General features: G+C 43.5%; 5 protein-coding genes across 6 annotated transcripts; 2 read left to right on the top strand and 3 right to left on the bottom strand.

Moving 5' to 3' along the window:
- The first annotated feature begins 6,392 nt into the window (after positions 1-6,392).
- On the top strand, positions 6,393-9,256 carry LOC138912225 (cytokine receptor-like). Its single transcript, XM_070212127.1, has 3 exons — positions 6,393-7,432; positions 7,492-8,315; positions 9,129-9,256. Exons 1-3 carry the CDS (start codon positions 6,393-6,395, stop codon positions 9,254-9,256), a joined length of 1,992 nt encoding a protein of 663 aa, XP_070068228.1.
- Positions 9,257-9,557: 301 nt separating this feature from the next.
- LOC108058001 (uncharacterized) lies at positions 9,558-10,681 on the bottom strand. Its single transcript, XM_017142476.3, has one exon. The coding sequence runs from the start codon at positions 10,566-10,568 to the stop codon at positions 9,846-9,848; it is 723 nt and encodes a 240-aa protein (XP_016997965.1). The 5' UTR covers positions 10,569-10,681; the 3' UTR covers positions 9,558-9,845.
- A 382-nt stretch (positions 10,682-11,063) lies between these two features.
- Positions 11,064-13,767, bottom strand: LOC108057987 (transient receptor potential cation channel protein painless-like). The gene is made up of 3 exons (XM_017142466.2): positions 13,558-13,767; positions 11,542-13,488; positions 11,064-11,483 (listed from the first exon to the last, which is right to left on the bottom strand). The coding sequence occupies exons 1-3, from the start codon at positions 13,765-13,767 to the stop codon at positions 11,064-11,066; spliced, it is 2,577 nt and encodes an 858-aa protein (XP_016997955.2).
- A 753-nt stretch (positions 13,768-14,520) lies between these two features.
- On the bottom strand, positions 14,521-15,611 carry LOC108062531 (uncharacterized). Its single transcript, XM_017149247.3, has one exon. It carries the CDS (start codon positions 15,502-15,504, stop codon positions 14,668-14,670), a length of 837 nt encoding a protein of 278 aa, XP_017004736.2. The 5' UTR covers positions 15,505-15,611; the 3' UTR covers positions 14,521-14,667.
- A 1,204-nt stretch (positions 15,612-16,815) lies between these two features.
- Positions 16,816-22,927, top strand: Targ (Tarag). Of its 2 annotated transcripts, XM_070213471.1 has the most exons (7): positions 16,816-16,936; positions 16,991-17,586; positions 20,020-20,273; positions 20,342-20,678; positions 21,170-21,780; positions 21,841-22,330; positions 22,568-22,927. In XM_070213471.1, exons 1-7 carry the CDS (start codon positions 16,914-16,916, stop codon positions 22,822-22,824), a joined length of 2,568 nt encoding a protein of 855 aa, XP_070069572.1. In that variant the 5' UTR covers positions 16,816-16,913; the 3' UTR covers positions 22,825-22,927. The 2 variants fall into 2 exon arrangements, with proteins under 2 accessions (XP_070069572.1, XP_070069573.1); XM_070213472.1 differs by lacking the exons at positions 16,816-16,936; positions 16,991-17,586 and having other exon boundaries at positions 20,138-20,277.
- The last annotated feature ends 44 nt before the right edge of the window (positions 22,928-22,971 follow it).

Here is a 22,971-nt window from a genome sequence, read left to right as displayed (position 1 = left end):
ACACTGTCAATGTTGCAAAGATTTATCTAACGAACTAAATGGAGGAAAACTGAACTCAGCGCCTCACTTGGTTACAGAATATATACAACATTCTGCTTAAGTGTTTTTTCAGCAGCATTACTTTGCTCACACACACAGACGACACGTCCCTTCGTCCTTTTTGGTATCACTGTGTGTGTGTGCGAAGTGCAGTGAGCCCAGAATTTCCCGACTTGCCCTCGGGCCCATGAAACTTTTCAAGTGTTAACGAGTTTTGTTGCACACATGTGTCGATTGCATACGTAGTGCACTTAACTCGCAAACTTGAACGACATTTAAGCATTTTCCCCCAATTGTTGTTGTTGCTGCTGCTGTTGTTGTATCTGTCACTTAGCAACAACAACTACAAAGAGATAGGAGAACGAAAAGAGTTTGGCAAGTGGCAAACTGATATGCCTGTTGTTGTTTGCCGGAGAAAGGAAATTTGATTTTGTGCAAAAACAATTTGCATCTTAATTGTGTGCCACATGCCAAAGTTTGGAAATCTGGAAAAGCAGCTAAAAAGGCTTGGGAAAGGGGGTGAATAGGGGGAAAACTGATAAACACTGACTACAGTATTGGTTTGCAAATTTCTCTTTAATTACTGTTGATCACTTTCGTTCGACAGAGTAACCAAAAAATGGTTTCAGTTTTGGCCACTGCAGTTTACCAAAATATTTTTGAGTTTATTGGATTGGCATTTTATTGAAAATCAAAAGTTGACCTGGATTTTCTGGAATTTATGACAGTCTGGGTAGAGAAACAAATAAATAAAAATTAAACCTACACCTATTTTAGGTCCGTAGCTTGTTCTAGTTTTCTTCATTATGTGCCGAAAAATAGGTATACTGACTGTAAAAAAACATTATTTATTTTTGAAGGTTTGCAAAAACTCAGATTTTCTTCTTGTAATATTCTTCAATTTAGTTGAAAAAATCAAGTCAAAGATCAAATCAAAATGAACTCTGTGGGACATTTGCAAGGAATTTCTTAAATTTTGGACGCTCATTTTCTAGGGATGTGTTTTCTTTTCATAACCCACACACCCGCAGCGTGGCTGGCAATTCAAATCGAGCTGCTCTACTCAGCCACAGCCGAAAATATGTTCATTTTCTACATCTGCAGCCCATTTTCCGTTTCCATTGTCTGACGGGACCACGCCCACCGCCTACACGCGCTGAAAAACACCCATACGCCCCGTAGGAGGCGTCGTTGTAACATCTCTTTTTCCATCTTTTCTTTCTGCGTGAGCGTTTTCCTTCTCCTTTTTTCCTGCAGTTACAAATTATGCTCATATAAATTTTTATAAAACATTTCTGCCGTTGCCATTTTATTTTATGTTTCTTTTTGTTACAACTGCGTCTCACACTCACAGTTACACCCCATACATACATATATTTTCGCAGGAATACAGTGCCTGGGAAAAGTAGGCAACGAACGCCTTTTCAGTTCAGCTCCTTTCAGCTTGCCCAGTTTTTCCATTGGGGGTCTGTCGGCTGCAAAAATGAAGAGCAATTCACACTTGAAAAGTTCCAACATGCGTTTTTAAGTTGCCCCAAACAACTATTATATGGATCCCTTCCTGCTGCCACCAGAGTGTGCTTCTGCTTTTGCTCTTTTCTTTTTTTTTCTTTTCTTTTTTGGGGCCAGCTGAACCTCTGAATATTAAGCAAAATGTGTGGGAATATGACGCAGTTCTCGGGACCATAAAAAAGGGTTCGGTGGTCCTCTGGCCTGTTTATTTGCCTAAGCTGACTAATTTAATATGCATAAATGCCGGCACATGTTTCATAAATGGCAACTTAAATCGGCACCCTGGCCGAAAATGGCTTCATTATCCGACCCAGCTTCGATCTAATGGTTACCAGACCAACCCAACATAATAATGGATTGCTATTAATGTTCTCAAGAAACCAAACTTATGCTTGGAATTCATCATTTGGCTAAATCTGAAATTAAGTTGTTTATTTATGTATTTAATGGGAGAATTATTAGTCATTAATGTCAAATTAAATATATTAACAATTTATTAATAAATTTTGCCTAATGCCTAGGACAATATGAAATAAATTTAAAGCACAAAATAGCTTTTATCAAATGGGAAATGTTTTTTATATGTAGGATATTTGCGGCATATATACACACAGGCACTGATTGTGTGATGTGTACATGTGTGCTACAACTTCCGGTTTGTGCAGCCAACGACAAATGTACTTCCGCTTGTGCAGTTGTTGCAAAAAAACTGTTGCATGCTTTTGTGCGCAGCCAGAGATTTGGCCGACAATGAACTCGAAATTAAATGTCATAATTAAACTGGCAGCCGCCATAGCAAAACGGCAAAATGGCCAAAAAAGCAACTGGGCAGTTGTCAAAACGCTGGCGATAAGCCGCAGTCTGACAGTTAGACGCCGGCCAGACAACATCTGCTTAAACTCTTTGCCACAATGTGTGTGCATTACCCATTCCGGGATTCCCACTCTGGGATCCTAACGGCCATCCTGAGACAATGGTGCCCAGTCAGTCAGTCCCCGCGGAGATCTCATCCCGCTGACTTAGCCGCCAGCTTGTGGCTGTCATTTTTATCTTTGTCCCATTGTCACTCGCACAATGGAGCCAAAAATTTGTGCCTTCATTATCATTTCGGGTTTTGCTGTTGCTCCCACCACCTCCGCTACCAAGTCCTCAAATTGTGTTCCCTAAAATTGATTTGTCTTCTCTTTCGGCACGTAGTTTTCCCTCTCTCTCTCTCTTACTCCCTCCTGTCGGCCAATTTACATTTTGTCGCGTTTGAATTGCGTGGCACGTTGTTGCCTATTTGAATTATGTCAATAGAATTGCGCCTTCAATAAATGTCAATATAGGATGGGCAAGGCGATTGATGAAAGACGAAATTTACAATGCTGCGGCAAAGTAGGCAACAAATTTTATTTATTTTCACTGGAAAATGATTGAAATACTGGGAAAATAAACAAAAAAACAATTTACTCGAGGTCTATGTGGGAAATTTCCTTAATAATCTCCTTGTTTTAAAGTGAATATTGCGTTTTAAAAGAAAACAAAGAAAATCATCAAACAGATGCAGGCAAAATACCATAAAAAAGCTTATTCCTTTCACCCGTTTTCACATCACTAAGCTCTGAAACTAAAGCTACACAAAAACAATTCAAGGGAATAACAAATCCAGAGAATACAGATTGATCAAGAGTGTGTGAAAGCAAAGGTAACAACCATCACAAAGTGCTGTGTAAGTGCACATCCATAAGCTGTAATATGCAAACCACTTTTTCCGTTTGGCTTGCTTGCTGTTTTGATTTTTCCCTCAAAGGATTTTTGCGCTCAATAAATTTGCAAGAAAATGTTTTGGCCAGCCAAGAACTTAAAGCGATCTTAGCAAGGTTTTTTGTATTATTTTTTAGTTGTTTGGGGGTGGGGGTCTCCGGGTTAAATGACCATCGAAATCCCCGCCCGGCATTTAACGCTTTGCCCTCCGTTGGCTGCTTAACGTTTAATGGCACACTTTGACTACCCAAATGGCACCCCGCGTCCATTCACGACAACATGTTTACAACGCTCTGCGGCAGAGTAGGAGTAATAAAACGAAATTATAAAATAATATTAACAATCCAGCAGCAGCATTTAGACCCGGACACGGAGCCAACAAAGTGTGTAAACTGTAGCCAGCTGAGTGAAGCAGAAAAACCAAAAAAAATATAGAAACAAAAATGGAATGGCATACCCGTGGCATTTTACATTTATGGTTATGTGGGTGCCACTACACATATACACATGTCCGGATTATGGGCTAAACTGCAACAAATATCGGAACAAGGGGCAATAGTGCACACTGGTTGCACTAAAAGTGCACGTGTAATTAAGGTCACCACCGTCGTCCAGCTAATTGGTCGAGCTGTAAGGCAAAGGGGCCTCGCAACTTTGTTGGTCATAACTAAATTTGTTTGTTTACCTTGCCTAGGGCTCTATACTAACCCCACATTTCATCTCTTCTCCCTGGCTTCCCCACATCCCATAACCCAACCGCAAAAAGCTTTTAATCCAGCCAGCTACTGGACAGCCAAAGTCGTAAAGCCTTATCATAATCTCCACGACTGGGGGGACACATAAAGCCTATTCGACTGGGGGAAAAAAGAAGGGGGCGCGGATAGTTGGCTATGTTCAATGAACATTGTTCATGTATAACAAAGAAATATTGCCAGTTCAATACATGTTACTCTATAAAATATGAATAAACGAGGACGGAAGTATATAATTGAAAAAAATAAAGATTTAAAATTTTGTATCCTATTGTTCCTATGGGAGCTACATGATATAGACGTCTGTTCGGCACGCGCGTTTACCCTGATCAAGGTACGCACAAAAAAATACGATTTGGAAAGTTTCATGGGAATAGCTTATATTTTGCGCGAAATATCCTGAAAAACGTAAAATTTTGACCGATTTCACCCTATTGTTCCTATGGGAGCTATAAGATATAGACGTCCGATCGGCAGGCACTTTTACCCTGATCAAGGTATGCGTAAAAGAATAAGATTCATGTCAAAAGCTCTTACACTGAGCGAAATATCTTCATTTTGTGAAAGCTATATCCGATTGTTCCTATGGGAGCTAGGATGACTGTGAAAGTTTCAAGGCGCTAGCTTTTAAAATGAGCTCGCAAACGGTATTGAAACAGACATACAGACGGACAGACGGACATGGCTATATCGACTCCCCTATTGATCCTGATCAAGAATATATATACTTTATGGGGTCGGAAACGTCTCCTTCACTGCGTTACAAACTTCTGACCAAAATTATAATACCCTCTGCAAGGGTATAAAAAGAATTCACAGCGTTTTATATAGAAATATATTTTTGAGAATAAATATTTGAGCTTTTGCTTTTAATCTAATGCAAAACCATTTTATCCCCAAGTTTTCATGCGGTTTTATACTACAGCTTTAAACAACCAAAACGAAGATGAAACATAAAAGTAACACCCCAAAACTCCCCTTGGCTACGCCCCTGCCATCCACATTCTTAGTTTTATGTATATATTTTGATTTTTAACATTGGGTGGGTGCATTACAAAATAGGAAAGGAAGCTAGCTTCGGCAAGCCGAAGCTTATATACCCTTGCAGATCATTCTATTAATTTACAAATCGCAAAAATGTTAAATTTCTTATTATTTCACATTAATTTTTCGATCGTTTCTATCACAGCTATATGATATAGTAGTTCGATCTTTTAAAAATTAAAATCGAAATTCGGAAATATTTCAAAATAGTCATATCCCAGAGTAGAAGGAAATGTAATAAAAACCAACAAAGATATAATTTTTATCCCATTAATTTCCAATAAATTTTTCGACCGTTCCTATAGCAGCTATATGATATAGTGATCCGATTTAAAAAACAAAAATGCCGAAATTCAGAAATATATAAAAAAAAATATTCCCAAGAGTAGAATGTAAAATTTTTTTTTTTTGATCCTTCCTATGGGAGCTATAAGACATAGTTGTCCGATCCGGTTGGTTCCGACTTATATACTACCTGCAATAGAAAAAAGACTTTTGGGAAAGTTTTATCCCGATAGCTCAAAAACTGAGACACTAGTTTGCGTAGAAACAGCATTTTCTATTGCAGCGTGCCGAATTTTATCTATTTATAGCTGTTTTCCCGCTAAACTAGCGGGTTTTTCCAAAAGTGGTAAAACAAAAGTTTTTTATATCGATGTGATGAACGTCATATCAAATTTTCAGAACTTAAAAAACATGTTTTGAACAAGTGGACAAACTGACAAACAGAATTAAATTTTCATTTTGGGAAGAAGAAGAAAATCTTATTTTGGCTATAACTTTCAAAAGGAATACAACCAAAACATTGCGAGGGGCATTTATCCCCACCGGCCCCAACAGCTCCAAATTTCGAAATTTTCACTTTTTCACTTTCACCGCTCTCTCTCCCAATCCAATTGATTTTCTTAAAGTCTTGGTATGCAATCCTGTTAGTTTTCGCAATACCTTTCGATAGGTGTATCATTCATTATGATCGGACCATCACAGTAGATTTTCATTTCTTCGTGTATATATAGTAGTCGCCTTCGCACACTCTCCTGGTGCGCTTCGTCACTACATGGACTGCCGTCCATAGTGATATTTTTAAAGTATTGCTCATTTCCACTATACAGCTTCAACCAACCAAAACCAAGATATAACAGGAGATTTGTGTATATGCTTCCATTTCTAGCATTATGATATCAGTGTTAAAATTCCTATTTTTGGGATCGAATACGGGTATATGACAGATTGAGCATAGCGATAAGTAGCACTTAACCGAAATGAATTTCTTTACTGAATCATTGTGCCGAAGTCGACATGAGCTGGCAGACGTATTTACTAGTGGCGGCGGTGGCCAGTTGTTGGTCGATTGTCCAACTTCACCGAAATTTACATATCATAACAGACGGATTGCTTAACCAATCGAACTACTCTGTGTGCTGTTTTTTCAACGACTCCACTTCAAAACCGTGGGATATTCAGCTAAAGTTGGAGAACATTACGTTGGAAACAGAGTTCGTCGACGAGTTCACCATTTGTAGCAGAATGGTTATTTATGCACAAGATAAACTGGAACTACGCTGCATTTGGCCGGATAATGGCTCAACCAAAGCCACCATCACCCCCTCCAGCTTCCTGCGAGTGGAATTCTTTAAATGTACATATTCTGATATCAAGACTGATCTGCACTGCGTCTACATGGACTTTGAAGTAATTCCTGGTTCTAAACTAAATGTTACCATGGATAATACAATTATTGAAGACTGCGAGCTTGAGGAACACGGTATAACTACATGCAAACCACCGTATCCACATCATTTTCGAGGATCTAGTCATAACTTCACGGTCGAGGACAACTCCTTAGGTATATTAAGGAAACTAGTTGTTCAATTGACTGACGACCAAATGAAAGTGCCGTATTGGCCTACTAATCAGCCCCAGATTGAGCGGTCGGGTGACGTAATTTGCGTGGATTTTTCCTCGAGTGCGTTTAACAAATCTATTTCATACGAATGGACTGTGTTTGTGACTTCACAGGATCGGAGCAGCAATACTTTTCTCAAAATAATTAGCTACTTAAAAGCTGGCTTCGAAGAGCCGAAAGATGTGTGCTTCGTGTTCGTGCCCTCTCACTATGACATTTATAAAGTTAAACTAAAGGTGCGATTTAACTGCCGCTATGCGCCCTGGTTAAGTACTTATTATGTTCTAGACTTCAAGTTTAAGCCGCCTACTTTTTTGCCGCACGGATTTCATTACGATTCGAAAAAAAAAGAGCTTTACGTTTTCTGGGAGCATAAAGACGAAATGTTTTTTTACGAACCCAACTCAACATATATCGTACTAACAAATTCGGGGTAAATTTTTTTGTAATTAATTCAAATTATGAAAATGTATTTTACTTTTCGTCTTTCAGAGAGCAGCCACAGATAACAGCCAAAAGATTTGCCGTCTTTAATGACTGGAATTTCACTCAGCAGGCCACCGTGTCCCTTTGGAGAAGAGATTTAATTGGTATTTTCGCGGAAAGCAGTAAGCTGAAAGTGCCCAGTCTAACGAATCATACTCGTCAGCCGCGTAACCTGCGGTACCATTTCGAAAACAACACCCTGACTTGGGATCCTCCAGAGGAAGAGGACATGTTGACCGGCTTTTATATTTACTGGTGCCCCTCCCTTCGGAACAGTATCGAATTTTGCAAAAACCATGAGCAGTTAAAGTTTTTTTTGAATTCAAAAGATGAAAGGTCGCATCTGTTCAAAGAGCCGAAGGGTTCTTTAAATATGGCCGTATCAGCGATCTACAAGGGTATTCTCGGCGGTGGCATGAAGTGGTATGTTGAACCCACAATGGACCCTGTAATAACAGAGTCAAACTCCTTTGGCCTCATTGGTATTCTTATTACGTGCTTAATCGTAATCGCACTGCTCGTGCTGATTTATGTTTTATTTCAAAAATGGAAACGAAAGAAAATTGCAGAAATCAAGATAAGCCTGCCACCCATATTCGATCCCGATGTGATGGCCAAGTTGAGTCTCCGAAATGTTGAGTTTCCCCGAAGTCCGGATCCCCCTGAAGAAATATCCTCTTCTAGCACAGTTCCTCAAAGAATATTTTTACATTCCAAGGAGACGACAAATATTGTCAAATTTAAAACTGACCAGTTAGCCATAAGTCCTGACCCTCCAGACGCTGTCTCCTCTCCATACACGACTATAGACGAATTGCCGAAGCCTGAGAGTTTTTCCTATTCTCAACAAAAATAAAATATTTTGAAGGAAAACATTTTATCGAAAACTAATTGTACCCATCTGAGCCTACAATTTTTTTTTATTTTAGGCCTAGTACTCACTTCAATCATTTTTGTATAAAAATTTTCGTTTCGTTGCCTTTTTTGATTGAAGTGAGTACTAGGCCTTAAAATAAGAAATACCAAATAAAAAAAAATATTAAAAATGTAAGATCAACATTAGGATATAAAATATTTGCTTTAAAAAAATAGCCACAAAAACATGGTGTCTATTACTCACGAAAAGCCACACAAATAGAGGCAGGAGCAACTTTTATAATAAAATTATTTGTTCGGGCACAGAAACAGACAACTTTTCAGCCATACATTTCATTTGTGCGAAATGTCACTCGGGGGCATACTTTCGGCCAAACAACAGCGAGTACGAATGTTTGGCACATTCTGGGCTCCATTTCACAGCCCCAACTGCTCGGCACTCAGCTTTTGGTCCTTTCAGGAATCCTCCTTGTCAATGCCGGGCTCCGCAATTAAACACTTGCTGGCAGGCTAAACATTTGCATTTAAATAAAAATGCATTGGATTTTGTTGGCGCTTTTCATTAGCCATCGCTCTCTTTTGGCCCCCAGGATCCCTCTGTTTGTCTGTTTGGCTGCCTGGCGCCCAAAGTGACTTTCAATGTAAACGTCAGAGCTTTGTGCTGTTGACATTTGTGCGCCGCCAGACGACGTCACAACATCCTCCACGACGCAGACGACGGCAACAATTTGCGATAAACATCTCAGCGGCATGCAAATCCCTTTTAGGAATTGCACAGGAGAGCACTCCAACTAAAGAGCTGCCGGCGGAGGAGGAGCAGGAGGAGGAACTGGAAAAAATAGTACAGCAAAAGGACCTCGCTGACTGCCAAGAATTAACCATCAAGCATTCCTGAAAGTCGCATTCAGTGCGAACCCTTGGAAGTCTCAAAGAGCCATAGTGAAGCTGAAGTCTGATCAATAAAAATAAAATGTGAATGTGTCTAACATCAACAGATGTTTTTAAGTAAAATCTAAATTGTAAAAGGGAATAAAATAGAATTGCAACAGACTTTCAATATTCTATAAATATTAGAAAATTCAAATTGGAAATCATCAAAAGACCTTTTTTCAAACCTCACAACTTAGATAAGATCCTAACAAAAAAAAAATTTAAAAATATTATATAGAGATAACTTAATTTAGAAAAGCACCAGATCCTTTTTTAAACATATTTAAAAGTATAATTTCAACTTAAAATTTGTATAAATCGGCTTTGATAAAATCAAGCTCGGCAAAAGTAAAATAAAGCCTTTAGTTTAGTGCTGAGTGATGCTGGAGGATCAGTACTTTATAAGGGAACCCATAAACAAAGTATAAACGATAATACATGCGATCCACTTTGTTTACGCATACTTCTCACTGGCTGATTTGGGGCATCTCGATCCAGATGTAGTTCTCATTCCGCCTTGATTTCCATGGTTTTTCGAGGGGATCCTCGGGGGCTTAGTGGTTCTTCCGGCGCCAGTAGGCCCAGACGTCGCACAGGTTGACCTTCTTCTCGCACTCGCACGGCATGATGGGGTCGAGCAGCTCCTTCTTGCACTCCGAGAAGCTCGGATATTGGGTGCGTCGCTTCTTGCAGCAGGATGGGATGCGGCCCACATCGCAGGAGGGTGGCTTCCTGGCCTCCGGACAGCCTGGCGAGGGAATCTTGCAGCAGGGCCACTCCCCAATGCGCGGCACTTCGATCAGTTTCTCCGGCTTAATGCGTCCCTGGGCCGGAGGATTCATGTCCTCGTCGCGGCACTCCACTTGGCTCACCGTGGGACAGTCGAACTTGCGGCGCGGCCTATTCGGATACTTCTTCTTGGCCTTCACGGCCGCCTTGGGAATCAGGTAGCACTCGCACCAGGTTCGCTGGTACTTGCGCTTCGCCTTGTCGCTCGGCGTGTAGTGATCCAGGTCCATGGGCAGCTCCATGTCGCCACAGGGGTCGTCCATGCACTCGGGCCGCGGCAACTTGAGACGCGGCTGGTTGCAGCGGTTCTCGGAGCGACGAATGGCCATGTAGCAGGGGGCAGCATTGTCCTTCCTCTTATTCTTCATGATTTCCAAACGCCTGCGACGTACCGCCATCTTCTGGACGTCGTACATCCGCTTGAAGGTCAGCGATCCCACACTGTGCTGCATGAGCAGCGACCGCTGGACGTTCTGCAACACCCCCATTTCTCGGTACTGAATTTAAACTGGAATTTTGAACGGAAACCAAAACGGAAGCCTGGATTCTACGAGGCAGACGCGTTCCACGTGCTCACCACTCGGACTAAGGCTAGTGAATGAGCCGGAAGTCAGGGGAAAGTGCCTACGAACTCTGAAGTTTCGTGGCAAAGCCTACTTGGAAGCATATTCCAACTATGTGCCGACTATTTCGACTATGGAAAATTAGGCCTATTGTCTATTGTTTTGGGTTTTATTAATATAGATTATTTGCTCATATCACTTTTTGATCATAACTTTTTAATGAGTGGTCTTATTTGAAAATTAGGTATTGACAAATCAAAAAACTTGGAAGAATGGGAGTTAGGAACCCCTAGCATTTGCACAGTTCCAACCCTTCTGCTTGATTTTGAGATCTCAGCGTTCATACGGACGGACAGACGGGTGATCGATTCGCCAAGAGATCCTGATCAAAAGATATATACTTTATACTATTTATAGCCATCATTTCCTCTCCTGGAGCTCCTGGAGCATTTTAGCCATATCCGCCAGCTTGTCCTCAATGAGTTTCTGCCGACTCTCCTTGATCTGCTTCAGTTTTTGCCTTTGTTCTGCACTATCCATCACCCTCAATGCCATCTTGACCATCTGGCCAGGCATCGGTGAGTAACGTTCGAGGAAGGATAAACGAAAGGGCAGGGCTTCCAGGCGCTTTATATGCCCCGAATTGATGGCGTATGTGAGCACCTTGTTGCCATCGTTGGGCCGAATAACAACACCGCGGGGGATCTCGTACTTGGGATAGACCCCTAACTTCTGGCAGAAGCTTCGCGTGAATTTGTTGCCCTTGAACCACCGTTCGTACCGGCTTACCAGGGAGGCTAGGCAAATTACGCCGTTCAGTTCCGCCTGCCGCTTAATATTCTGTGGGTCAGAATATAGGTAATAAGAGCGGAAAATTGTGGGAGCACTCTACACTCACCTGAGTATCATTCACGGCCAGACCATTCAGTAGATTGAATAGCACGATCGTCATGAAGAGAACGAAAAGCAGGAAGAAAAAGTAGGTAAAGATGCAAGTAAACTTCAGATCCCCGGCATTCAGTTCGCCTGTCATCATCACTATGGTTTTGATCAGGGACACCATGGGTTTCGAGAAGGTCTGCAGGTCCGGCATATCCTCTTCCGGGGCATGCGTGGTACTATCTCTATTGACATCAACATCCTTTTTTTCCACTTTGCCGAAGAGGATAAAGAAGCACACACTGAAGGTCACGACGAAGACTGAGTAAAGGGAAAAGCTCCTCACAAAGCTGTTCGAAACCTCGCGCAACATGAGCATGTGCGTCGAAACGGTCTGTATTGGTAGGGAGCCCACCAGCAGGCAGAAGTCTACGGATGCCAGGAGGATGGTAAAGGCGGCCTGGATGCGCTGCGTCTCCTCGTCAAAAGGTAATTGAATGCAGGTCAGAATAGATAGTGCTATAAGAGTCCATTCCATGATGTTTGTTAGAGACCGAAAGTATCTAGTACCAGCAACAATTAACTGAAAAATCTCTCGAACAATTAGATAGCCAATTCCCAGCCAGGAACCAATTCTAAATGTCATTACCAGATCCGTGTGTTCGCTCGCGTATAATTTAAGGAGAGTGTGGGTGATAATGGACGTGGTGAATAGTAAATAGAGCATAAAATTCAGACAGTATCCGACGCAAATACGCCGCCATTTGAGGAAGAGAAAGCTCAAGATCACCGGATGGTGCAGCAGATGCCGCATCTCCTCCGACTCGGCTATAAAAGAGATGGCGGACATTTCATCGTGAACCTGAGCTCCGCAAGGTATGAGGTTTTTGTGATCGATGGTGATCCCAAAGTCATTCTCACTACGCAAACAGCCATTTGAAATGATGCAGGAGTCAAAGTGCTCCTCGAGCACCTCGGGCGGCATGTCATTGATGGCCGCTGATCCCTGTGACCCTTGAGTGCCAATGTAGGCGCCATGCTCCAAGAGTTTATGCATCGCCAGAGTATTTCGCAATTTGGCCGCATACGCAAGCGGCACCTGATCTACTAGATTATTCCTGTTTACGCTCACGCGATCGCAGTTTAATAGGATCGAAAAGCAGCGCTGATGGTTGAAGCCATTCAAGGGAGGTTCCTCTAGGCGGTCTATGGCCAGGTTTAGTAGCTTGGAGGATGAACTAATCCGTAGGTTCGGCTCCAGTGGCAGCCGCTGCAGCGCCCACCAGTTGCCCCTGCATACGGCCAGGTGGACGAGATCCTCCAATCTGGACTCTTTGTTAATATCGATGCCTGTGGCCAGGACAGCTTTGAAAGGTCTCTGCCTGCCCCAATGGATACAATCACTCAGCAGACTATAGTACTCCTCCTCATACGCCATCTCTTGATGGGCCGCCGCGGTCTTGTATGCAGCGAAATGCTGCTCAAACAGGTCATCATCTCCATCCTCCAGCGCCAGTTGGAGGGTCTTGATATCGATCTGTGATACGGTTTCAAGCCTTTTCGGCAGTGGCAGCTGCGGAAACTCTGCCTGCAGTAGTCGGCGCACCTTGCCTACGTGGTAGCTATCGATATCTGTGTCCGGGTGGCCAACTAGAAGCTGCACTAGCTCCAGCCTCTTGGTTTTCACACTGCAACGAAGTACTTCGTGCAAAGGGGTCACATTACGCTGGTCGACGGAGTTCGGAGAAGCGCCGTGTTCCAGCAGAAGCTGCATGCAAGATAGCACCGCCACTGCGTTATCCTCTGTGAGTTTGGTGGCCAGCAAGCTTAGTGGCGTACCATATCCGCACTTGCTATCCACCTGGACCTTTTCTCCTGAACGGTCGAGCAGGAGCCCCGCTAGGTTTCCTGGATCCATTGAGTTTGCGGCAAAGTGGACGGCGGCCATGTTCACTGCCTTGTTATACTGGGAAGGGGAAAGATACATCTCTGCTGGGGATCGCCATTGACATCACCTCTTGTATGCACTACTTACATAATTCACCTGGCAGCCGTTATCGATGCAGGCCTCAATGAACTCCCGACAGCCTGGTGTGGATAGTGCCTTCTCGTATATGTTTATCTGACGCCTGTAATGCATATCAGCTCTGGCACCGCTTTTCAGGGCGGCGACAAACTGCCTGATATCTGGCTTCGCAAAGGCTGCGATCAGCTGGGACTGCGGATCGATATGGATTAATTCCATTTTTGTCGCCTGCAAAGTCGGTGTTCTTTTATGTTTTGCGCTCATCAAGGAACAGCTTTCTAAAACAACCTTCTTCAACAACATCCAGAAAATTACTAATCCGCTTCGCTCTTAATCATACAAGTCTTTTATTTTTAAACTGTTGTATCATTCTGCCCCGACAATCGTAACAAAGCCAAAAATAAAAAAAAATAAATAAAAGAAAAATTTTATCGTGAAATTTTATGGTACAAAAATAATTTTAAACTGTTTAATATGCTTTATTTTTGCGACCATGTGCACCCAGAGGAAAAGTAAAACAGGGAACGCGATAGTCAAGTGCCGCGAACATTAGAAAGATGGAAATATGCTATCTCAATTATTAATCGCAGTTTTGAAAGTCTTTTTCATTCTACAATAAAAACTTTTTATTTTTAAAAATTCATTAATAATTTTTATTTTAAAAATCTTAATAAGTAAGATTTTTGATAAAAAGTTAAATATCTGAGATTGTCAATCTTTAGTCCTTGGACTTTATCATAAAACCAAAAAAGTAAGTTGAAGTCTCTCATCTCTGAAGACATTAAATATATGTCCCAAGTTCTTAAGTTTAAGTTTTGTTCAAGTATTTGAAATTTTAAAGTATTTTTTCGCGATATCTTTCGCTGCGATTCGTCGCTAAGTGAACTGCAATCCACAGTAATCTACATTCGCATTTAAAAACCCTTATCTTCCCAAAAAATTTTGGACCAAAATAATCAAAGCAATATGTGCGACATTTTTCTAAAGTGATCATACGTTCAAATTTATTTCACTAAAATTTCGAGACTCTCCAAAATGGACTGGTAATTTATCTGCCCTGAATTGTAGCACCAAACGAGGGTCGCCGAATCCAAACTTCTTCCGTATCAAACATGTCCACTATTCGCAGTCATCGCGTCTCTCTGGGGGATCGCAGGGAAGTCGCCGGTCGAGGAGGCCATATCGATAGACCAGGCACAGAGGAGGCACCTCCAGGCAGCGGCACTCGATGGGTCTGGTGGTGTTGAGCTCCTCGTGCTGGCACTCCGAGAAGCTGGGATACTGACACGCCCTGCGGCGGCATCTCTTCCGGCGCGGAGCAATGCGGCAGGTGGTCACGGCGGCGGGCGGGGGACAGTCGCAGAGCGAGAACTTGGGGCAGGGTCCCTCCTTGGCCTCCTGCTTGCACGGCATGGGATTGACCATGAAGCACTGCTTCGCCTTCGGCTTGGCACCGCACTTCTTGCCCTCCACGCGGTAGGTTCGCTCGGGAGCGACCTTCTTGCAGCAGCGCTTCTGCTTGCGGAAGAAGCACTCCACCCAGTACTGATCGAACTCGCGGTCCAGCGACTTGCTGGGCTTGTAGAACTTGTCGTCCAGCCGCTCGACCAGATCGCAGGGATCCTGGCAGAGGGGCTCCGGCTTGTAGGGGATGTTGCAGCGACCCCAGACGCCCAAGTACTTGGGATGCTGCACCGCCAGCTCCTTGTCCGTCTTGCAGGGATTGAGCTGCTTGTAGTACTTGGGCTTCTGGGCCTCCACCGGCAGGCATTCGGGCTTCAGGGAATTGCTGGGCACATACTTCTCGCACTTCCGCTCCTTCTTCTTCTTCTTGGCGCACCTGCCGTTGCCATCCGTGTGGGCCAGTCGATGGTTAAGGAAGCCCTTTAATACTAGACCCCCGGCCTCTTTGAGGATCTGTGGACTTAGCGAGGTGGAATTTTTAGCCAGAAACATTACTAAACGGAGGTTTTGGATTTGGAGACCGGCACTGAAACGGCAGTTTTTGGGAGAAACGAAATTTTAGGTCGTTCCTGGCGAACGTTTTACTTTGATCTGAGTCTCAACCAGCTGAGGCTTCAAAAGGTGAAGGGAAACTTAACTCAAGGCCCTCTTGATGGGCTACAAATTTCAGATTCCCGATATGTGAGTGCCTTTTATTCAGAAACTCTTTCCGGGCCACGGCCCAAATGGCTTTTCCTTGTTTATCCTGCAGTTTAATTGCGAACAGAATACATTCGATGCCAGCGATGTCCAGCTGCCTTGATTTGCCGGGGAAACAATAATAAAGAAAAAATAGACATCGCAACCTTCACTTGGCGAATTTCTGGCCCAGCTTGTTGTGCAAGTTAAATGCAAACAGAGCGCAGTCAGCCAAACGACAAAGCCCCACAAAGAACGAAAAAAAATGCCGAAAAAACAACAGAAATCCACTAGAATAAGTATACGCCGCGCTGTACCCGGGGCAGTTTTCGCTTTTACGCCGATATTTTCATTGGAGTCACTGCCTCGCCAGAGTGGCCATGCATGAGGGCCCCCCATAAAATTGGGTCAATTGCTGTTAACAATTTGGCAGCGCAATCTTTTGGCCGTTTCGATTTCAAGGCGCTCAGGGGAAAAAAAGCAAGAGAAATAGGAAAGGCAACGTGGGCCATAAAAAACGAGCACGTACGGGTACACCTTTTTTTGTGTTTTTCGAAAAAAACAATTTCCGCATAGAGTTGTTGGCCGGCAAAAAATAGCTGCTGCAATGGCGGCAAACAAAAAAAAAAGGGGGAAAGGGAAAATCCAGCTGTGGGGGAAAAGCTCAAGTGGATGAGGTCGAAAGTTGGCTTTACACAAATTAATTAGTGCATTTCGTTTGTTATTTCGTTTGGGGCTGGCTAAGTTCAACTTTCATAAACTCAACAGCTGGCCGCGCATCACTTTCCATTTAATCAACTGGGGGAAAAGCTTCGGCTTTTGTTGCCTTTGAGTGACTGCCAATGAAGTTACCGCCCTTAAAGCCGAGATGCACTTTAGCCAACTCTACAACTCAGACGACTACGGAATGATTTCATTTACTTGCAATCAATGAAATTGCACTGATGCAATTTTCCCCCCCAAAATAAACAGAAGGGCGGCAGGGGGGATTCGACATTCGAATGAAGTTGCAGCAGGGAAACTTCCAAAGGGAGGTCACGCTTCCCTGGCAGCATTTGGTAGCCAGGAGCACTAGCTAATGTCTGGCGACAGTCGCCGAATTCGAATCCCAATCCCTCGAAGCCCCGGAGTTTCTCATATCGCAGCCAGACACGTAGCCTTGGGTTCGAGACGCAGAGAGATTTGTGAAAGATGTCAGGAGCACGCTGCTACAGAGTCGAAAAATGAGCAGGAATCGCAGGCGGAGGTGAGTGTCTGGGTCCTTAAAGCCATCGTCCTTCAAGCTTCGTCCTTTCACCAGCTTGCCCAGCAGAACAGCGCCTTCAGAGGAAGACCAGAATGGAAGTAACCAGACGGGATTGAGGTTTCCTGAGACAGAGCGACCACAGATGGTCGACGTGGCAGTTGGCACCAATCCAAGTTCGCTGATCCTCGATTGGAGCACTTCATCGCTGTCTTTAGGACAATCGCACTGGAGCACAGGAGACCTGCCTTCCACTCATACGCTGGTTCCCAACTTGTCTCTCGAACACTTTCCCCACATACTTGTGGAGGCTTCCGAAGGAGCGGAGGCCGCGGATTCAGCTGTTTCCGATCCCATTGAACCGATATCCGAAGTGCCGTTTGTGGAACCCACTATTGAGAAGCAGTACCCCCCCTTTCAAGACACTAGTGTCGCTGGTCCAGCCAAAATCTCAGAGCCCCCAAACGATCGATTTTCTACAGCACCATCTGTTCCGTCCAGTTATCATCAATCTGAAGACCAGAACTCTGGTCTGAAGTTTGCCTCCATTGAATCCGTTGAATCCCTTGAAAGAGTGACCTCCACCAGCAATTCGGAGGAATATGACAGGGAGGAACCGCTCATCACCAAAACGCAAAAGATCTACAAACATAGTAAGTTCCCTTGTCGAATTGAGAGTTCAATTTGATAGAATTCAGAGCTAGCACATTCTACGGGGTTCTAAAGTTCTAAAGGTTTTATGGGTGAGTGTTTGAGGTCTGTGTTTCAACTATACTAGGTTAGGTTTATATATTCCACTCCTTAAAAATCAAAATCGTCATTTTAAACCATTAGTTTGTTGAATATAAATTATTTTATTATTCTTAAGAATACGTAAAACTTGGCTTAGGCTTCGGCAGTTCTTCCATTGTCGTGTATGATGAGGAAGCAGCGACTGGGAGGTCAGAAATTCCATCCAATTGGTCAGTAATCAATTTGACAATTTGTATCGTCTCCATGAAATCCTGCAATACTTCCTGGGGAGATTTGTTAGAAGAGGGCATTTCTTCAGGGGGATCCTGACTTAGGGGAAAGTGAACATTTCTTAGGCTCAATTGGGCCATCACATCTGGATCGAATATAGGTGGCAGGCTTATTGGTAATTCTGCAATTTTCCTTCGTCTCCATATTGGAAATAAGATGATAGCGACGACAAGCAGTGCGACTAAGATTAGGCCCAAAACACTGAGAACAATGAAGGTCGGTTCCGTTTTTGGAGGGTCCGGTTCTACGTACCACTTCATGCCACCGCTGGAATTTCCAGTGTAGACCGCTGACACGGCCATTCTTAATGAACCATACGGCTCTTTAAAATGATAAGTGGTTTCATTTCTAGAATTCCAAAAATATTTTAACTGCTTGTCACAGAATTCGTTACTATTTCTGAGGACAGGGCACCAGTAGATGTAATAGCCGGACAACGTGGTCTCATCCTCTGGTGGATCCCAGGTCAGAGTGCCGCTTTCGAAATATCTCAAGTTTCGTGGCTGACGCCTAGTATAATTGGTTAGAACTGGCACAATCAGTTCATCGTTATTTTCGTTCATTAAGTCCTTGCTCCGAATGAATACGGTGTCCTGCTGAGTGGACTTCCAGTCGTTGAAGACTGCAAAGCTGTTGCCTTTAAGTAGCGGCTGCTCTCTGAAATGCAAAAAAAAAATAAATATCCTAAATTTGAATTCATAGCAAAAGAGTTTACCCAGAATTTGTAACTAAATTAAATAGGTCGGATAGGTCAAAATGCATGTCGTCTTCGTGCGCCCAGTAAACGCGAAGCTCAACTTTTATCGAATCGTAATGAAATCCGTGCGGCATAAAGGTCGGCGGTTTGAACTCGAAGTTTACAGTAAAATTACTACTTGTCCAAGGCGCATCGCTGTAGTTAAATCGGACCTTAAATTTCACATAATATGAGCCAAAGTGTTTGGGCACGAACTCAAAGCACACATCTTTCGGCTCCTTAAGCCCAGCATCTAAGTAACTAATTATTTTGGACGAAACCTGTGGCGTCACAGACACATTCCATGTGTAAGTGTAATATTTGTTCAACGAAAAATCCACGCAAGTCTTTCCGCCTGACCGTTCAATGTGTGGCTTAGAAGTTGGCCAATACGGTACTTTCATTTGGCTGTCGGTCAATTGAACCCCTAGTGCCATTTGTATGCCAAAGGATCTGTGTCCAATCGTGAAGTTATGACTTAGTCCCCGAAAATGATGTGGATACTTTACGTTGCATCTGGTGATATTATTTATTTTGTCAAGCATGCAATCATCACGTTTTGTATGATCCATGTAAAAATACAGTTTGGCCGAAGTCGAGATTTCACGTCGATGTTTGTAGGTGCACTGCAGATCTGTCGTGATATCAGAATACCTACATTGAAACCTATCCACTTCAAGAAAGCTGGATTCAGTGATGGTGGCTCTAGTTGAGTTGTTATCCGGCCAACTACAGCGGAATTCCAGCCATGAATTTTTGAATTGATTAAAATTGCTGTTACACATGGTAAAATCATTAATGGCCTCTGTTTCCAACGTTCTGCTGTCAAACATGAGCCGAATATCCCACGGGTTTGCAGTTGATTCGTTGTAGAAACAGCAGAGAAAATACGTCGTTTCGTTGTACTCGTTGTATGTAAGAGTATATACTGTTCGTGCAAGTTGAACAATTGACCAACAACTGGCCACCGCCGCCACTAGTAAACACGTCCGCCAGCCCATGTCGACTCCCAGAGACTGATTCAGCTCAACTATTATACTTTAGGCAAGTGCTGCTTTATATGTACATTCCATCTCGCCATATGGTATCAGTTTCAAAAAGTAGGCTTATCAATGATATCCGATTATTGAAAATAAAGATTGAGAATGAACATGACATTAACTCACTAGTGGTCATATGGTACACCCGCACGATTTCTACAAATCTTTGTGTAATTTTTTGGAAACACATGTTGTTTTAAAGTGTTTGTAAACATAAGAATGATAACGAGCACGTGCTTGGTATCGCCGGTCCTATTGTTCCGACTAATCGCTTAGCCCTCATACAGGAGCCCCCTTGGTGCCGAGGTATGATTCGGAGGACTCGTACGTCATCGACAAGAGCATTATTGAACAGGATGCGTCCGTGTCCACGGCGACCATAGGTTATCCTCAGGCCGACACCGAATCGCCGGGATCGTTCAGCGATTACGATGCGGAAAGGAGGAAGCTGAGCGATGTGTGGGTAACGGAAAGTGGCGACTCCAAGGAGTCCTACGACCTGGGCCGCGGCGGCAGACGACTGGGCTCTGGTATGGTTTTTGTAAGTGAGTGCTTGGCAACAGTATGATACAGTGAGATCCTGAGTTACGAACCTCGTTCCACCCGCAGATCTACATGGTGATACCCCCGGATGGCGGCTTCGGTTGGGTGATCATGGTGCTCTCCTTCCTCGCCCAGCTGATCGTCGATGGCCTGATCTTCACCATTGGCCTCCTGCTGCCCTATATAGCCAGCGATATGGGCTATACAATGGTAGACGTGCTGTTCGTGGCCAGTGTCCAGATTGGCTGCTACTTCACGAGCGGAGTCTTTGCTGCCATTCTGATAAATCGTTTTGGTTTCCGCAAGGTGGCCATCGCCGGTGTCCTGTGCTCCTCGTCCACCATCATGGTCTCCAGCTGTAGTGTCAACCTGGCCATGCTGATCTGCTTCTATAGCGTTCTTGGTAAGTTGAGAACAGAGTTCGCAAAAACAAAACTTCGTGGTTAAATCGATATGCACATGGTAAATTTCGTTTTTAGCTTGGAATACAGATTTCTTTCTCTCGGAGATTAAAAATAGAGCGAGTAGCGCTTAAAGTTACATGAGTGGGAGGGAGAAATACATATTCGTAATTCGAACTGATCTGTTGTTTTCATTTCGAGCATATCTAGTCAACATTGATACCATATCACGTAAAATAGATCATAGTTTCATATAAAGTTTTATTTTAGGTGTAGGAACACAGCTGAAACACTGAGAACAAAATTCTTCTTGCGGAAAAAAGTTCTTAAATTATGACGAAAATGTTCTTGCATAATTACATATTTTTCTTCATTTAAGAACATTGTGTCTTCGTTTGAGAAAATCGTTATTAAATCATATCTACGATCATTGATCATTTTTAACTAAAGAACTTTTTCTTTTATTCTCTGTATAAACTCCAAAATCCCCCAGGTGGCATATTTTTGAGCATGATCTGGGCGAGCTCCCAGCTGATTGTGGGCTACTACTTCGAGCGGTATCGTCCCATGGCCACTGGATTCTCCTGCAGCGGCGGCGGCGTCGGAGTCATCATCTTCACATTCCTCTACGGCTGGCTGGTGCCGATCATCGGCTGGCGGAACATGCTCCGCACGCAGGCGGGCTTCATTCTGTTGATCCTGCTGATGGCCATCGCCTATGTGGAGGTGGCTCCCACTCAGGTGGGCCTGTATCACCATCCCGACCTGATGATGGAGTCCAGTTCGGAGGAGTACTACGGCAACTTCTATGTGCAGGACTATATGCGTCTATCCACGCAGACGGGCCGCAGTCGGAGTGTCCTTAGCACCTATGAGCCTAGGCATCAGAAAAAGCGAGGCTGTGTCAAATTTTGTCCCTGTTGGAACAAGTGCTGCGATAAGCGGCAAAAGAAGGAGCAGCATGAGGAGGAGGAGGACCACAATCTGCTCATCCGCCCAGCGCCCATGGAGCGGGATGATCTCTTCTACACCGGACCCGCCGAATACGAAAAGCCTCACAGCAAAGAGCACCTCGAGGGCAAGGAGATCTATCTCTATACAAATGTGACTGTTCTATTTGAAATCCTAAAGTAAAGCCCCAAACTTAACTTAATTCCCCCGCAGACCCAGCAGGTAAACTACGGCATAAAAACAATTCATAGAGACGATGAGGATCGATCTACTTCTAGAGTCAATCATCGAACTCAGAGATGGGCCAAAGAGCCCCCGAGTAAACCGAAGAAGGACAGCGTATTTATGGCCACCCTGGTCAAGCTCTTCGACTATCATCTGCTGAAGAAGTTCGAGTTCCAGGTGCTGGTGGCCGCAGCCTTTCTGTTTCCGATGGGCTTTAATATTCCCTACGTTTACTCGTTTGCCCGTACCACGATTCCCAGGGAGTACGCGAGATTCCTTGGACCCATCATTGGTCTTACCCAGCTTGTGTTGCGTAACGCCTGTGGATTTGTGGCTTATAAACGACTCAATTGGACTACCAACATCTGTGGCTACGGCCTGGTCTTCGGTGGATGTGCCGTCCTTATAAGTGCCTTCTATGGCCAGGACTTGATCTGGTTTCAGTTTCTGTACGCCATTTCTTATGGAGTCGCTCCAGGTGGGTTACCCAGGTTTTTTAATGACGACATTTCTGTAAAAAAAATGCTTGCACCTCTAATATATATACATTTAGAAGAATATATTTTTCTGCAAAACCATATTATCGATTGTTCCACAATCTATTACTAATAAGAAATAGTCCCACAAAATCGGAAAAATCATCCGATACAAAATAATACTTCATAAAATAATCCTCTTCTAATATCATATACTCTTATTTCAATTTACTTAACAGCTGTATTTTCCACCCTGCGAGGACTTATATATGTGAAATATCTGGGCCTATCGAAACTGACAAATGCCTTTGGGATTACGGCTTTGTCAATGGGGCTCGGCGCTTTTATTGGCACTACGATTGCCGGAGAAATAGTAGGCAGTTCGGGAAACTATACCGGTGCCTTTATTTTTGCGGGGGTGTGCCTCGTAGCCTCCGGAATTCTCAAACTACTCCTGCCTGCGTTGATAAAGCTTCGCAACCGAAAGGCCCATTGAAGAATCGGATTGGTTGTCCTTCCTCAAACTTGAGATTTATTTTATAACATCTTTCGCTCTTCTTAATTTCACATTTTATACATAAACAACTTTTATTAATTTACTGGTTATTCTTTGGTTATGCCCGTGTTGGAAATTCCTAATAAA

This window comes from Drosophila takahashii, chromosome 2R (assembly GCF_030179915.1).
Source record: "Drosophila takahashii strain IR98-3 E-12201 chromosome 2R, DtakHiC1v2, whole genome shotgun sequence".
Lineage (NCBI taxonomy): Eukaryota > Metazoa > Arthropoda > Insecta > Diptera > Drosophilidae > Drosophila > Drosophila takahashii.
The sequence above is the reverse complement of the archived record's forward strand: the minus strand, read 5'-3'. Positions and strand labels throughout refer to the sequence as shown.